Source organism: Stegastes partitus, unplaced genomic scaffold, assembly GCF_000690725.1.
Source record: "Stegastes partitus isolate 25-593 unplaced genomic scaffold, Stegastes_partitus-1.0.2 Scaffold1019, whole genome shotgun sequence".
Classification (NCBI taxonomy): domain Eukaryota; kingdom Metazoa; phylum Chordata; class Actinopteri; family Pomacentridae; genus Stegastes; species Stegastes partitus.
Genome location: NW_007578750.1, coordinates 173207 through 189621, shown reverse-complemented (window position 1 = coordinate 189621; position 16415 = coordinate 173207). Strand labels below are relative to the sequence as shown.

General features: G+C 40.5%; 2 protein-coding genes across 4 annotated transcripts; both read left to right on the top strand.

The window, feature by feature from the left end:
- Positions 1–1499: 1499 nt before the first annotated feature.
- On the top strand, positions 1500–7277 carry pef1 (penta-EF-hand domain containing 1). Its single transcript, XM_008295093.1, has 5 exons — positions 1500–1581; positions 3275–3521; positions 5016–5171; positions 5771–5914; positions 6024–7277. The coding sequence occupies exons 1-5, from the start codon at positions 1561–1563 to the stop codon at positions 6251–6253; spliced, it is 798 nt and encodes a 265-aa protein (XP_008293315.1). The 5' UTR covers positions 1500–1560; the 3' UTR covers positions 6254–7277.
- A 4201-nt stretch (positions 7278–11478) lies between these two features.
- On the top strand, positions 11479–14203 carry smim12 (small integral membrane protein 12). 3 transcript variants are annotated; one of them, XM_008295090.1, is made up of 2 exons: positions 11479–11520; positions 13013–14203. In XM_008295090.1, exon 2 carries the CDS (start codon positions 13042–13044, stop codon positions 13315–13317), a length of 276 nt encoding a protein of 91 aa, XP_008293312.1. In that variant the 5' UTR covers positions 11479–11520; positions 13013–13041; the 3' UTR covers positions 13318–14203. The 3 variants fall into 3 exon arrangements, with proteins under 3 accessions (XP_008293312.1, XP_008293314.1, XP_008293313.1); XM_008295092.1 differs by lacking the exon at positions 11479–11520 and adding an exon at positions 11635–11649; XM_008295091.1 differs by lacking the exon at positions 11479–11520 and adding an exon at positions 11734–12241.
- Positions 14204–16415: the final 2212 nt, after the last annotated feature.

Below are 16415 nucleotides of genomic sequence, written 5' to 3'. Positions count from 1 at the left end.
TTTTATTGTCCGTCTTTTTCTTTTTTTTATCATACAGCAAAGGGCTTATGTTTTCTAAGCAGAGGTGTTGTTAGGATCTCAAAACATTGGCGGTTTAGCTTTGCCCACAAATGTTTAGATCTTTAACCCGATAGCTGCACCATCATCAATTTAATTCAGAGTAAAATGAATATAAAAAGGGAGACAAAATATAAAAAGAGAGGTCATCCCACTTTTTTCCATGCTCAGCATATGTTCTGCATTACTCTCACAGTGAGTGCATGACAGATCAGTGCTTCTCAAACCGTGTGCCTTGGAATTAGTCTCGTTTATGATAATTCAGAGCGATAATTATATGTAAAGATGCGCCTTTCAACAAAAACATTTGCAAACCACTGAGCTAAAGCAGCAGCTTTTAGCTACCAGCTGGAGTGAGATTGTATATCTTACAGGTTATTAAAGCCCATTTAAATGGTTTATAATACACTTTGTGTAATAGCAATTCGAGTGACCTTTAAAATAGTCCAGGAGAAGAGATGCAGTTCACCCATAAAGTCCCAAAACACAATACACAGAAATAAATAACTAGGCAATAATAATCAGACCAAAACTGCTGCACCAGATAAAACACTGAACAATGTTTTGGATCAACAAACTGACTTCACTGAAGCTATATAAAATACGATTTGAGTTCTTTCCTTAAAAGTAAGGATTATTGATGGCCTCCTCACTGGTAGCTGACAGCATCATATTGAAAGTCTCTCCTTAAAGCTTTCCTTTATGTGAAAGCGTTTTTGTAGTTTTCTTTCTGGTTTTATCTACTTTTGTTTTTTATTAGTTCTGGTTTTATTTTTATTTTTTTGTTGATTTAGACTTTGAGACTGTCACTGAAATAAGTTGAATTTGACAAAAGTAATAATTAATTAAAAAAATTAAATAAAAATCATGACATTGCTTTTGAATTGTGGTTTAACAGAAATATCAGTAAAGTGCAATAATTTGTCCCAGGCCGTTTGTTTTTAAATATATTTTTTTCAATTATTCTTTTCAACCACAATTCAAAATCAATATCTTATTTCACTAAATAACAATTTAGCAAATTTTTATTTATTGTTGCTTTTTTCAGTTTCTAGTTATTTGAGTGACTATTGTGGGTTTTTCGTTTTCTTTAATGGAAGGGTATGACTACATTTGAGGAGGACTGTATGAGATCTGACAGTTGTCCAAGTCAGAAAAACAAACAAACAAGCAAACACTTTTCAGATCCAGGTTTATCCATTAAACGCTTTGGGCCAACGCCTCGGACGCCACTGCCTAACAACGCCACAGTCTGTGAGTAAACCCTGCATTTGTTTCAGGATTACACACAATTAGTGACTCATTCACCAAGTATTGGGGTTAGACTGTCGAAACTCCACTTCCTCGCTTGTTCAGTCGTCATCATTTTTCCACCCCGCTTATCCAATCAGGAGCAGAGGAGCCGGGCGCGGTTTTGATTGACAGCGGAATGCACCAATGAGCGAGCGGTGCCGTACTCTTCCTCTTCGGATGCCTTGTTGAAGGAAGCAAAGTCTGTTAAACATGAGTTTCCACTACGGACAGGTATCTAAATACTGCATTTACTGGTTTTGTCTGTGTTATTAATAACAAGGTTTCAACGTAGTTTATTAAGTGTATTATGTGGATATAACGTAGCTAATGGTTTATGTCATGGGAGCTCAAGTATCGTTAGCTAATTGTGCGTTTTGCTATGGTTAGCATTGGTACAATGTAAACTGTTGCTATTTAATGATGCTGTTTCAGTATTTAATAGGTTTATATCAAGAGTCGCCAGCACTGCTGTAGTTGTTGCTCTATAGTATGTAAGTGTTGTGGGTTTAAGTGACAGCAGTCTTGGTTTATTCAATCTGGAGGTAACTGCAGTTTCTTGAGCAAAACATGATCCGAGCATAGATAGCATCTTTCAGTGGAGGAACAAGTAGGCTAACCCGAGAAGTGTAGTCACAGCTCACTGTGAGGAAAATCCACTTCTACTCAGACACTGCCACTATTTCAGTAGTGCAGACGTTTTTTTCGACAAGAACCGAGGTTTTGAATTGTTGTCAATGAGCAGAACGGATTTAGTTTAGTTTGTAGGGCCGCTGTAACATATAGCTCTTATTCATTCATTTATATTGAGCTTAGCCATTTGATTAGTTTGATGAGTCCTTTTTTTGTGTGTGATAAAGATACAAACGTCAAATTAGAGCAAAAACCTGAATCTTTAATCCCTACAGTGAGGTGATGTGTTTGTGGGCAAAGTTTGGGGTCCACTTGTCCAATTAAGGAGGATGAATTGTCACTGCAAATTATTACCAGAGCATCATGTGTTATTTCCTTCTACCACCATCATCAAAACACCAAATGAGGAGATATATTGTAAGAATAAACCCTCCAGTAAAGTTACACAGATTTGGGGCCCAGGTGCACCGTACTTGGACACTTAATGTTGAGTTTTCCCTTAATTCTATATATTAAAAAAAAAAGTTGCAAGAACAAGAAACTATTGATTGAATAACTATAATACAGGTACTGAATGCACATTAGTTTTATAGCCTGAACAGGGATACATATTTATCATATATCCTCAGTGTTCCTATTTCAACAGTGCAGTATGTTTATTTATGGTTGTTATCATGCTCATTCCTAACTGTATATACTTTCCTACTGGCTTCTTTTGTAAATATATTTATATAGTCTTATTTATACTTGTATTTTGCACCACTGGAGTTGTCTTTTCATTTCGTTGTACTTTGTGTATGATGACGATAAAAACATTCTATTCTATTCTATAAAATACAAGACGATTGTTTTTCAAACTGATCAACGAACTAATGATTTTGATTGTACAGCTTTGTATCGTGAGTAGCTTCATGTTAACTTGATTATATAGTTCAGAAAAGTGTGTTGTAGCTTAAAGTTCAATGATTTGTTAGTAAAGTATTTATTTGCAGGGTAGTTGTCACTGTCATAAGTGTAGAATCACATTTCCCTCTGAAATTAAACACAAGTGGAGTAGAAATTAGTTGAAAATAGAAATATGCAAGTAAAGTGCCTCTAACTCAAGATTTAGGTACACAGTGATGTTTGTTCCTGTTCCTCACTGGGTACTTCTTTACCTTTAGCCTACCTAGAGCAGCTTGTGTATCTGTGGCACTCTAGTACTTCTAATTGTTAATGATCATACGCTGAGAGCATTTATTACTTCTATTTATCACACAGTTCCAGTGAACCTTGTTCTTGTCTTTCACTTTAGGGCTATCCAGGAGGAGGCAACGTACCACGAGGTGCTCCATACGGTGGAGCCGGGGCACCCTATGGTGCTCCCCCCTCAGCTCCTTACGGAGCTCCTGCAGGTCCTGCAGGAGGTCACTATGGCGGTTATGGAGCCCCAGGTCAAGGGGGTCATTATGGGCATGGACCAGGTGGTGCCCCCGGTGGGCCCTATGGAGGTTACGGGGGACAACCTCATGGAGGACCTGGTGGATATCATGCTCCTGCAGGTAATGATGGGCTGAGAGTGGAGCTGTATCAGCATCTGCAGTACCTTTGCCTGTGGGACTTAAGCAGGCATATTCTGAACACGAGCAGACTGCAGATAGTCTCTCATTCCCCTTCTTCATTGCTTCTCTCTCCTTTTCTTCTTCCTTTTGCTCTCTGGTGGGATGATGGATAGAAAATGACTTACGTTCCCAGACAGTCATGTAGAGACAGGGTTCAGTTTGTGCCCCTCAGCAGGATTACACGGCTGGAGTGATGACTCCGGTAATACTGAGTGAGGGCTAAACAGAGTGCGAGACAGATGGGCAAAGAGTGTATTTTGTGTGTGTGTGTGTGTGTGTGTGTGTGTGATTACACAGTTTCCAGTAGTAGCTAAGTCTAAGTCAGAACCTGATAGCCAATGCTACCATCACTCCCCGCCGGGACAGAATCCATCAGGGTCTGGCCTGAAGTGTCACCTGCCCCTCTCTCCCCATTCATTTTTCTGACAATCAGACCTCCCTCTACTCCTCCCTTCTTCACACACCATATTCTCCAACACTCCCTTTCTTTTGCACCATGTATTCAGGTAATGGCCCCTTGCCCTGACACTGTCTACCTCATGCTGAGATGACTTTTCCTCAACCCCTGACCCTCCCTCTACCTTTTTTTTTCACACCTTGTGCTTTTGTGAGGAATGAGAATGTATACCTAAGGTTGGACAGGTATTTTTTTTTCAGCAACAACCTGCTGGTTTCGTAACTGTAGGTAGATTTGTTTTCTCTTTTTTTGTGTTTCCGTACTAGAAAATTAACATTTCTTTAATTTAAATGCAGTTTTAGTGGGATTATTAGACATTATCTGCATTCATCATAAACCATTATTTCAAAGTGAATAAGACATTTTTGTTGGCATGCCTCTTGTTTTCATCCAACAAGTACTAGTGTTTAAATCAACATGCCATTAGCTGTAGGAATTATATGTCAGTTGCATATATTCTGTGGTACAGTCATTATATGCTGTGCTGTTTTCAAAATCGGTGCCTTCTAAACACTAAAGGCATGAGGCTGAGTCAAGCACAGATGTATTATTTTTATGATTAAGCTTCTTCTTGACAGACCCAGCACAGTTTCGACTGTCAGACGGCCGACGCGCGTTTCTTCATCTCTCTGTAAATAAATAATTAATTGGCATCGTAACGCAGCAGCCGCTTCATTTCCAAGAATTTTCACTGTCTTTTCCTTCTGTCTTTTATTATTTCTTTTTTTTCTCCCCATCCACGTTCGTTATTCCTCAAAGCCTTCACTGAAATAATAACTGGTGGAAAATGTAGGGATGGGAAATAATAAAGAGAATAAGTTGGCTCAGATAGATTGAAGAAAGGAGGGGGGGAAACGGCAACGGGTGCGCTGAGAAAACAATCTTCTGGTGATGGGCTTCTTCAAAGTCACTCTCAACGTTTCTCCTTTTCTCTTCCATGTGATTATCACGATTCTGTTTTTTTTTTCTCTGTGCAGCTAGCATCCCTCCTGGCGTTAATCCAGAGGCGTACCAGTGGTTCCAGAGCGTTGACACGGACCACAGTGGCTTCATCAACCTGAAGGAGTTGAAGCAGGCGCTTGTCAACTCGAACTGGTCTGCGTTTAATGACGAGACCTGCCTCATGATGATCAGTAAGTCGTGCAGCTGCAGCTAAATGAAATGTTCGAACAGGGTGCGAGGCAGCTGTGTGGTTATGAATTGGTGTTTTATGAGGCAGACTGACACAATGTTTAATTATGTGATGTACTTTCGCTGACCTAAATGGCTGCAGCACAGGGGAGGGGGAAGTTATTTAGAAAACACAAATGGAAAAAGGAGTTGTGGGAAAAAATGAAAGTAGGCTGGGTTTATACGTGAATACCCCCCTTTAGCCTTCCAACATTCTAAACAGAAATCTCGTGTTTCTAAAAGGAGAAATCTAGGCTGCCAGGAGTCATCTAAAAAAAACAGCTGAACATGTTTGTCTGGGTGCCTGTTCGTTGGGCGCCTATCCCTGCATTCCTGTTGCGTTTGCCAGGGAGTGACTAATGTTTACTGTTACCATAATGACGAGTGTGTGGCTTCTTTGGGCTACTTTTAGATAAAAACGAGTAGAAGATGCATGATGACACGAGGGGGGCTTGATGGAACATGTTAAAAACGCACTTCCCATTTCTGCTCTGTTTTAACTCGACAAAACTCTCCTGAGTCTTGTTTTGCTCAGCGTGCTGTGTTTTGTGTTTCTGGTTAGACATGTTTGACAAGACGCGGTCGGGTCGAATCGACCTGTTTGGTTTCTCTGCGTTGTGGGACTTCATGCAGCGGTGGAGAGCGTTGTTCCAGCAATATGACAGAGATCGCTCAGGAACTATCAGCGGCGCAGAGCTACACCAAGGTATCCCTGTTTACATGCGTGTTAAAGATGCTAACAGTTAGCTGCAAAATAAATGAATGATAATCACAGTGTCAGCAAAATCACTTCCTCCCATCCCCTCTCTCCTCAGCCCTCGCTCAGATGGGTTACAATCTCAGCCCCCAGTTTTCTGAGACGCTGGTGCAGCGTTTCAGCTTCCGAGGCGGGCGACCCGGCATCCAGCTGGACCGCTTCATCCAGGTGTGCACGCAGCTCCAGAGCATGACGCAGGTGTTCAGGGAGAGAGACACGAACATGTCGGGCAACGTTCGCCTCAGCTACGAGGATTTTCTCGCTGGTGCCATCACCAGGCTCATGTGAGCCTCGTTCCACTGACACTCCCTCTGCACTGTGGATGCACAGTACCATTCCATGTTCAGGTTATAGTTTCTTCAGCCTTGAATGCTTCGCCTTAAGTGCCCCCACATGTTGCTATGTACACAATATACCAGCCAGTACAGATTGCTCCATAGCCTGTTGCTGTGAATAGATAAAACCTACACTATGCACCTCAGTGAAGTCCAGTGACTGCTTTGGAGGTTTTCACTGGATATCCTATCTTTTAACAGGACACAGAAAGTGGCTTCTTAGCATCATTATGTCCACTGGTCCTGTGTCCTTCTGTCTTTCTAAACAGTCTCATCTTTACCAAAGATGCCTTGGTGATCGTGACTGTTACCATGCTTCTTGTTCACTAGTACCAGTACTTGGTATCATGTTTAATCACCTGGATGTCGACTCCACTAACTACCTACCTGTCAGGCCTGAATCAGCGTAAAGACTTGAATACAGGAGATAATGTAGTAAGTGAATGAATGAGGTACAATTCTGTGTTAGTGACAATGCTGACCTGCAAGTTCCTACTCTGTGAATTTGCTCACATGCAGTAATAACATCGTCCCGTGCCATTAAAACCATCAAAACTCCTCTTACATTTATGTCCACGGAGGGGGATTCAGCATTTCCAGAAGCTATTTCCATGCAAAGGTTAAACATGGACACGTTTTATAACATGAGAATTATTCTACCCTCACAATTAGTGGAGTGTTAAAGTGATTTCAAGTCTACAAAAAAATAAATGTATTGTATTTTTCCGCTAAATTGCACTTCTAGAAAAAAAAAAAGATGTATGACCAAAAAAAATAAGAGAGATTAAATTGTGCCTCATTATGTTTTCATTCCAATTAAATGGGAACTTCAGTATTTCTGTGGCCAGTACATTAAGGGTCTGTAATTAATGGATAATGCACTCCACTGTGTCATATATTCTGAAACCATTAAACATGCCAGAATGGTTTGTAATGCCAAAAGCAAATAAATGTTTTCATATTCATTATGGACTTCATTAACAGTGTTGATATGCTTTTGTGACCTCGAGTAATATTAATCTGCATATAAAGGGGTAAGTATTGAGCGTATTCATCAATATCATAGTAAAACTTCTTGCACTTTACTGTCATTATGATAATTTTGAAAAATGGTTTCAATATTTTTTTTCCGGTCTAAGAATGGGAGACCAGTTGATGTTTGATCCGAGCAAGAAGTGCTTTGTTTTCTTTAACAGCATGAGCGGCTGGTTGAAATCCAAACTCATAGCCTTTAACCTGAAAATGCCCACAACCAGTATTTATTCCCTTTGCAGGGCAGACAAAAAGCGCAACAAAAAAAAATCCTCTATCATTGTTTTCCACATCTGGCACTTCTTTCCTCGCCATCTGTTCCTCTGCTTGATCACAGTCTGTGTCAAGAGTCCTCCTGCTTCATTCCAAATCAGAGGCAATCCATCAAAATCTCTTGTGCATCTTTTTTGGTCATATTCCACATCCATCTCCTCGTTAACCCCTCCTTCCTACATCCTAATTTGAGGCTAAACTCTGGTTGTCACAGATCCTTAAGCACACTTTGTGTCACACGTGTCGCATCGCTGCCGCCTCCCTGTTTGTTAACCTGCGTTATTTACCTTCTGGACCATTTTCAGAAATGTTGAGTTTGGGGACTCGGGAGTCATTGCCAAAAGAGCACCGTGCTTGAATGTTTCAGCCCCGTGGAGAGCCGTGCTGCAGGCTTTTTCTGGCTCGTGCAATTCAGCAGTGATTTAACCTAAGTCCTGAGTGTCATTTTTTTGTGTAATGAGGAAATTTCCCACCACTGACCATGCCTGACATCTGTAATTAACTTGGGCAAATAGAGCAGGTCTACGGGGCTCCAGTTAAGGGGCTGTGACACTCCACTCTGTCAGCCTCGCTTTGTGATTTAGATTGATAAGATGGTTCTATTTTTACATGATTTTTTTATTTTTTGGCTAGAGCAGCTCTAAATCATATTTCCTAATAAACAGCAACTGATGAAATAATCCTGGCAGTGCCAAGTTTTTTTTTTTGTTGTTTTTTTTTTTCTGGTAAAGCAGAACTGGCATTAGTAATGTTGTTTTCCTGCAGGGGATGAGCACATTTCACTTTATTTGACAGGACTGATCAAATGCCAGTTCTGGCAAATACAAGATGGACAGCACAGAGGGAGGAACAGCTTAAAAGAATCATTTTGAAGCATGAAGCATAATCACCCACACAGTTAATCACGACGTTTTCAAGCAGCATTTGAAGCAATGATAAGAAATTTGGATATAGCTCTGTGGGGTTTTTGGTTTTTTTCCTGCACAAATGACCATTGAGTCAGAGCTACTCATCCCTCCATGACAGGCTGCATTCCAATCGCTATAGATCAGCCTTGTGCCCGGCACTGGTATAGTTTTATGGAAAACTTTTCTCGGCCTGGGAGCTGAAATATCAGTGTCATCAATCACATCGAACTTTGCAAAGAACACTTACCGATTCGCTACCCAGGAAGTACAGTGGCAAAGAGAAATGCCCCCCTCCCCTCCCCTATCGTCATAGTTACATCGTTTCCTTTTGGGTGAAATTTACACAATTTCTCTGCATCCCTCATAAGCACTTAAACAAAAAAAGCAAAAGCCTCTTTTGACTATTTGCGTCTTCACACAGTACACCGAGCCTACTGGAATGTCTTTTATATGCCAAACAGTGCTTTTAAACTGAAAGAAAACTATCTTGGCACTTGAGGGGTTTGTCATCCAAAGATGGGAGGGGAGGGGGGTAGCTCACGCCTTGTCACTGTATGGCACAATACTGGTGACAGATCTGTCAGCCTTTCATGTGTATTCCTTGAGAGGAGGATTTGTGCAAGAATGCCACTGAATGTTTTAACGCAGAAAGATTTTTCTTTTTTTTTTGTTATGGCTCCCAGTCAGAGCCATGGAAGGGACAAACATCTCAAGTATGTTATGTAAGAAGACAGCACCCTTTGACTGAGTGGTTGGAAAACACGTGATTGATTGAGGTTATTGCATCAAGAGGTGTTTTTTTTTTGACAGTTTCATAGCTTGTTGGACAAATTTGAAAGCAATGTAATTCACCGCTAAACTCGTGTATTTCTGTTGTATTCATAAGTGCAGATTACATGAAATGAACGTAAATGCAACATCGCCTCCGGCACATCAGCCGCGGATACGTGCGATGTGTCCTGAATGCGCGGGAAGTTGTGCAGGAATCCCGGTGAAGGAGGAGTTCGTGAATTATTTGAAAAAATGAATGAATTAATCATGATGGGGAAAAGGTGCCGCATGCAGATTTAAAGAGACGCAAAAGAGGACAGTGGAGTAAATCATACCTGTGTGTGTGCGTTGACTCAGCAGGGATGGTGTTACATGAGCACGGCCCATCCACAGCAGTGTAAATATTTAAAGACGTTATAGGAAGGCCGAGAGCCTCACTGCATTATGTTCCACTATCTTTTGAACCGTCACCTGGTGCCTGAATTATGTGTTTTCTTTTACATGAAGACATTTTCAACATAAATTGATGCATAGAAACTCACTGAACATTACGACCCTTATTTACATTCAAATGTCAAATCTTATCGGTGATTTTACACTGCATGCATGCATGTGTGTTTAAACAGCCACTGTAGCTAATGCCAGTATTTTTATTAGGATGCTATACATGTAATAGTGGTATAGGTTGCCACTATCACCATCACTCGTGCTCCTCTCTCTGTGTCTATACAGACATTTCTCTGACACCACACTGATCCAATATGCAGCTACTGGTCCCACCAGTCTGTCCAGTGATTGTGTCCTCCTTTTTTTTGTGGTTTTTCTGTTTCTCTCTACTTCCTTTTTCTCGCTCCACTTTACCGTCACCCCAACCAGGCGTGGCAGATGTCTGCCCTAGCTGAACCCAGTTCTACTGGAAGTCTCTTCTTGTAAAGAAAAAAAAAGAAGGCAGTTCTTCCTCCTTCCTTCCTGCCAATATGCTGCTCAAATGGATTTCTTGGGTTTTCCATACATCATTTTGTCAGGTCTCAACTTTTTAGATATTGTAGGTTCTTAACATTTAAGTTAGCCCAGTTAATTTGTATTAACAGGGATAAACTTCATTCAAGTAAATGAACACAATAAATAACACTTTAAGACCTTGTTGATATTTGAATATATTAGGTAAATTATTGTTTATGTAACACCTTTTAAAAACAAAGTTTACAAAGACAGAAAAATTACAGAAAAAGAATAATCAGGGAAGACAATACTAGAACAGTAAGTCAGCCAGGCCAAACAGAAATGAAAAAAAGAGCAAAGAAGTAAAAATAGAATTAAATACTGTAAAAAATTAAATTAAATTAAAAGATACAGAATTTCACAATAAAAATTATTAGAACAACCACCAATTAGTACAAACAAATCATCAAGCACCAAACGGCCATAGCGCAGACAGTAACTGAGACAATTTGGACAAATTCATAACACCAAACTTATTTTTCTACTATAAAGCACTTTGCCTCAACTTTTAATGCTTACAAGTGTCATATAAATAACAGTAATATGGCTGGACTAATACTGGCCTGTCGATTTGTGTGTCTTAAGTCCTCTCGTTTGAACTTTGTCCCAAGTGTCGTTATATTGCCTTCTGGGCGTCCTGCTTGAACTTTGTCAACACCTTGTAAACTCTTGTTTGTAAAAGAGCAGTATAAATAAACTGCTCGCTGCTCATCGGCAAAGTGCTCTAATTTGTCTGGGACAGTTTTTATTTTATTTTTTTAAATAATTCTTTTCAACCACAATTCAAAAGCAATCTCTTATTTCACTAAATTATAATTTAGAATTTTTTTTTATTTATTATTACTTTTTAAGTTTCTAGTAATTTGTGAATTTTGCCTTTGCTTTAATGGAGGGTATGAATACATTTGAGGACGACTGTATTTTTATTTTTGCCATTGTGATATATAGAAGTATTGTTAATAAAATATTATACAATTTATGATTACCACTGCTAACACTAAAACTAGTAGATATCGTTGACTCCTTTTATCTTTTTTTCTGAATTAAAATAAAATAAAACAACAATCTAGATGTAGTTTTATTTATTATTATTATTTTCAGAGCAGTGTGCCGTTGTGGCCAGTAGGCGGCGCTGGAACACAGAGAACCCGGGTGGCGCAGCTTCCGACCTGGAAGCTTTCAGAGCGTCACACGGATGTTGAGTCACTGCGGCACCAACGTGCTAACGGTAAAGGTGAGTAAAGACCACTGGGAAATAAACTAACGTCATTATTTATACATCCGGCAAACAAAACACCACCTGGAAGGACCTTCTGTCAGTGGAGCTGCGGGTGAAGCTTCGTCTTTAAAGTGACACTTCTCGGTGTGTTCATGTTACTGAGGAACTGTAAGCTTCAGCCGGTCAACAACTATCATCTACACGTTACAAGCAGTTCATTTGAATGACTTTCACGCCGAATATTGTGTAATTTAACACCTGACGCACCGCCAGCTCTGTTTCTTTAGATATTGTATTTTTTTCTGTTTTTAAACGCAGTGTTTGATATGTTTAAAGCCTCGTTGGTATTCATTCTTCAGCCGCGTTCAGTGGATGTAGCGGCTACATGGCGAACTCCATAACAAATGTTCCCATTTCATTTAATTTGCTCGTGTACAAGGTAAAACTGAGGACGTCGTCGATAAAACAAAAACTCGTGAATGGTGGAGAACAGCTCTTTAATTCGGCTTGAGTGAAACGAGCAAACAAATACGTATTAGCCTGACATTTTAACATTTGTCCGCAGTTATCTAAATTAGCCGCAGAGCAGCGTTAGCTAGCAGTAAGTTGACGCTGACATGTTGACATGCGTTGAAAAAGGGGCAGAGTTTTGTTTAAGTTTATATTTGGTGAACAGTCACTAATTTTGAGAGAGAGAGAGGGAGAAAAAAAGCTTACTTCTCTTCTGCTGTAACTGGTAATTTTGCCATTTGTTTGCTATTTTTGCCACTGGTGGGAGCTAAGAGGGCAGAAGAAGGACAAGCAGGACACTGTTGGAGTTGAGCCCTTGTGCACATTTAAAAACTTAGTTTCCACTCGTGGTTTGACGAAGATTATATGTAGTTACCAAAAAAAACCCCTGTATCCTCAGTCTGCCTTTTCTTAGGATTTTAAGTAGTACACAGCACACCATGTGATTTTTATATAACACAAGTATTTTTTTTTATGCTGATAAAAGTGTCTTTGTTGAATTCAGTTCTGGCAGTGGTACATAGACAACTAGCTGATTTTAATTTGAAATTGCAAAGACTACAATTTAGGATAAAATGTAGTGGATCAGAGTGTAAGTTTTTGTGTCAGGGGTTTTACAAATACACTTTTGATGTTGTCTCACGTGATCAAGCTCCATCACGTTTTAAATCTGGTACACAGTGAATATTAAACTGAAACTCAACTGTAAAAAAATTAAATTGCAGAAAAATCACAATTAGATATTTTCCCCAAATTGTTTGGTTAAACTGTCAGAATCAGATTCAAACCACAAGAGGGGAGCTGCAGATAGGAATCACATTGAAGCTAATAAAATCAGAACTTGCGAGGTAAAGGAAAACTGCATGTTTTTTATGAGTGAGTTTTACTGGCCCTTTAAATGGCCCTTAACCATTTCCACAGACGATGTAGCTGCAATTATACTCGTATCCAGGTTTAAATAGATTCACCCTTTGTTCGGATTTTTCCCCACATGCAGCACCTGGCAGCCAAAAGCGGTGTGCAGTCATGTGGCCTGTCGTGTGGACGGCGTTGCGGACCTACGCTCCTTACGTCACCTTCCCGGTGGCGTTTGTGGTGGGAGCGGTGGGGTACCATCTGGAGTGGTTCATCAGAGGGACCCCCAAACCCCGGGAGGACGAGAAGGGCATCCTGGAACTCAGGGAGGAAAGAAAGCTGCAGGAACAAGTGGGCATGGACAGCACCCAGGTGCTCAGCCTGAAAGAGAAACTGGAGTTCACGCCGAAAGCAGCTCTGAACAGGAACCGACCTGAAAAGAGCTAAGACACGTTGGTGTGATAGACTTTTGTCCTGTCAGGAGAGAACACTGGGAACACGCGGCGTGAAGCAGAGGGGAAAAATCACTCGTTCTTTCAACTCACCTGAACCGTACTTGTTCACTTCTGACTACCAGAAGGCATCAGCTTGCCCGAGGCGAACACTGGACACTTTTTAGTAGCTGGAGTAAAACAACTTGTCTTCTGTTAGATCAAATAAACCTTACATGTGCTGTATGTGACCATTCAATTGATTGTTAGCTTATGTGATTGCAACTCAAGCTTGCCACTGTATTAGAACACCTTCATTATGGAACTATTGGGTGTTTAAAACTTTGAGGTTTGATGTTATTTTCCTCCGATTCAGATAAAGGAAGGACATTGTTGAACATTAAAGCCTGGTTGTGGCACTGTGACTTTTAATGTGACTTCTTTCATCAAGTCACTTTCATGTCATCCCATAAAAACGATTTTCATGCTACAAACCTCCCGCAAAGTGTTTCTTCCACAATATGTTCCGTGTTTAAGAAGGGGACCTCTGGTTGTGAACATAAAGCGGAAAAGAAACACGGCTCTTTGTAGTAGTTCTTTGTATCTCGCGTAACCTTGGATGGTATGTGACAAAATAAGCCAGCAGTGTGGGAGGTCCCTCAGGAAGTTTAAGCTGCTTTGTCATATTGTCTGAAGCATGTACATGTACAATACTTTCATTTTAGAAAGTCTGGATGGTTTGCACCGCTATGAGCTTTAACTGTGTGTTACTGAAGATTATGAGGATAAAGGAAACTTGTGTTTTTATGCTGATTGATGTTTTAAGTCATGTTGAAACCCTCTATTAAGAATTATCTGAAGGGACATTTATTGAAACAGAATAATAAAACTTTTGAGTTTCAGTTTTTTGTCGCTTGTGTTGCAGCAGCGTTGTCTCGCTTTCAGGTCTGAACAAATTTCTGATACAAGCCCGCTGCCAAGGACAGAAAGTCACATCAAAGTTGAAGGAAGGAAGCAATGACTCTGCTCATTGAGCTTCAAGAAGGAAATGATTTTGGAAGGAAACTGCAAACTCATTCACCTGTAGAGTTTGACCTTTTGAACAATTCTGTGAACTGAAGTTGATAAAGGAAAAGAACGGCGTGGGATTCTAGGAAATCATATACCAGCAATGAAAATGAGACATTTCTAAAATATCTGAAGTAGCTTTAAACGCAGAAAGAGATTTCAGCATAGGGAGTTCTGCAGCTGATATGTTTTGATGTTAAAATTCCCAAATATTTATGATATTTTCAATCCTGACTTGTCTTTAAGGCCTCAGAAGCTTTTAGAGGAATTCAGCTCACAGCATCTAAAAGTCTGGGTAGCCTCACAATAAATATTGGAAGTGTGAAAGTGCTGTGGGATGTAGTTTAAAATACTGACGCAAAAGCATCCATAAAATTACACAAATTTCCATTCATCCATTGCTTCAGTCCGTGCTAGCACGATACCAAACGCACCGACCTCTTGTAAGTGCTGCATTCACCTGAACACTGATTAGGTGCAATGATCTTTGGGTTCTGGGGTTTGTGTACATGTTACTTTGACATGTGTCTTGCACCCAAGCATTGTTACAGACCAAGCACACTACTTACACTATCACCATGATATTACGCCCTCAGGTGTTGACATGGCCCCAGACCACATCCCTAATCTGCAACTTCCAGAACCCAAAGGAGTCGCTGCCAACATCCCGATGACGCCACAGGACACCCCAAATGTTCCCATGTCCATGTCCCTGATTGGCCACACGGGTGCAACCAACACACACAGGCGCACTACAGGCAAGTGATTTTAATATTGTGGCAGGTATGGTGTCACTTTTCCCTTATGCTGCCTTTATTTCTAAATAAGGTTTTCAAGTCAGCCTGATGTACGATTATTAACCAATCAGTCCTTAAACTGCGTTCAAACAATCCGCTTAAGCCTGATAACAGATCGCTGTGATAAAACCATAACCAGCGATAAATGATGCAACATATACATAAACTACATTTATGCATTTAGATACAGAAAACTGTTAACTTTGACATTGACTGTATATCTTGTACGACAACACTGACAGATGCATAAACATTCCTTTTGAGACACGCGTCAGTGGAGCAGCTCCTTTAAAGGGCATTTTTCCACTGCCTTTATTTCAGTCTGCCAGTCATGGTACTGATTTATATACTAGTACAAAAAGAAACAATGATATACTTTCAGAGACTTTTTTTTTTCCTCCCTGTGCGATAATTTGAGTCGTGACTAAAAACTGTAGTGTTTAAATAATATACAAGATGCCTGTCAACACATGCAATTGCCTTTCCTTCTGTCTGCCTACAAATTCAGTCGGGGAAATCTTTATTAACCTCATTATTATTGCATGGTGTGGTGGGAAAACACAAACTTTCATCAGAGTTCATCACAGATTGAAGATAGAGAAGTTATAGGTCTCAGACTTTTGAGTTGTTGTTTTTTTTAAAGTAACATACTTCGAGAAAACCAGAATAATTATTTTGTTGACAACTTTACTCCAGTCCCAAGGCCTTTTCTTATAATGAAACAGAGAGATCCATCTCCTCTGCACTCCAGGAGCTCTCTCATTGGACGATAACCTTTCCACTGTGCCAGGATACGTTCTGCTACGTTACCCTGCAAGCTATACTGAAATGGGAAAGATTATGAGGCCCAGATTTACATTGGCACCAGAGTTTGTGAATACTGTGCTATCGGCAGCCATCGGCTTTTACTCCCCTCTTAAATTTGCTATCAGTGGAATGACCGGCTCCACTCCAGTTACCCCTGTTGTGCATGTTTAGAGTAGCAATTACTTCAAGCTGGTGGAAGTTTCCATTCGAAACTAGCGGGGATGGCGAGGTGGAAGCGAGGCTGCGGATAGATTCCACTGAGAGTTAACAAGGAGTGTGGTGTGTGAAAGGTGTGTGCGTCCCCGTGGGAACAATCAGAGGACCAGGTCGGCCGTCTAACAATGGCCCAGCTCCTCAAAACTGGACAGTAGTGTGGGAACCAAGCACCGAGACTCCTGGGAAAGGAGGGGGATGTCGGGAGGCGTTCCATTGTTCTTGCTGG

Excerpts from the sequence above, each read along its gene's own strand:
- pef1 (XM_008295093.1), top strand. The coding sequence starts at position 1,561 with ATGAGTTTCCACTACGGACAG. Across the intron at positions 5,172-5,770 it reads GACCTGCCTCATGATGATCA|ACATGTTTGACAAGACGCGG; the intron begins GTAAGTCGTGCA and ends GTTTCTGGTTAG. Across the intron at positions 5,915-6,023 it reads CGGCGCAGAGCTACACCAAG|CCCTCGCTCAGATGGGTTAC; the intron begins GTATCCCTGTTT and ends CTCTCTCCTCAG.
- smim12 (XM_008295090.1), top strand. The coding sequence starts at position 13,042 with ATGTGGCCTGTCGTGTGGACGGCGTTGCGGACCTACGCTCCTTACGTC.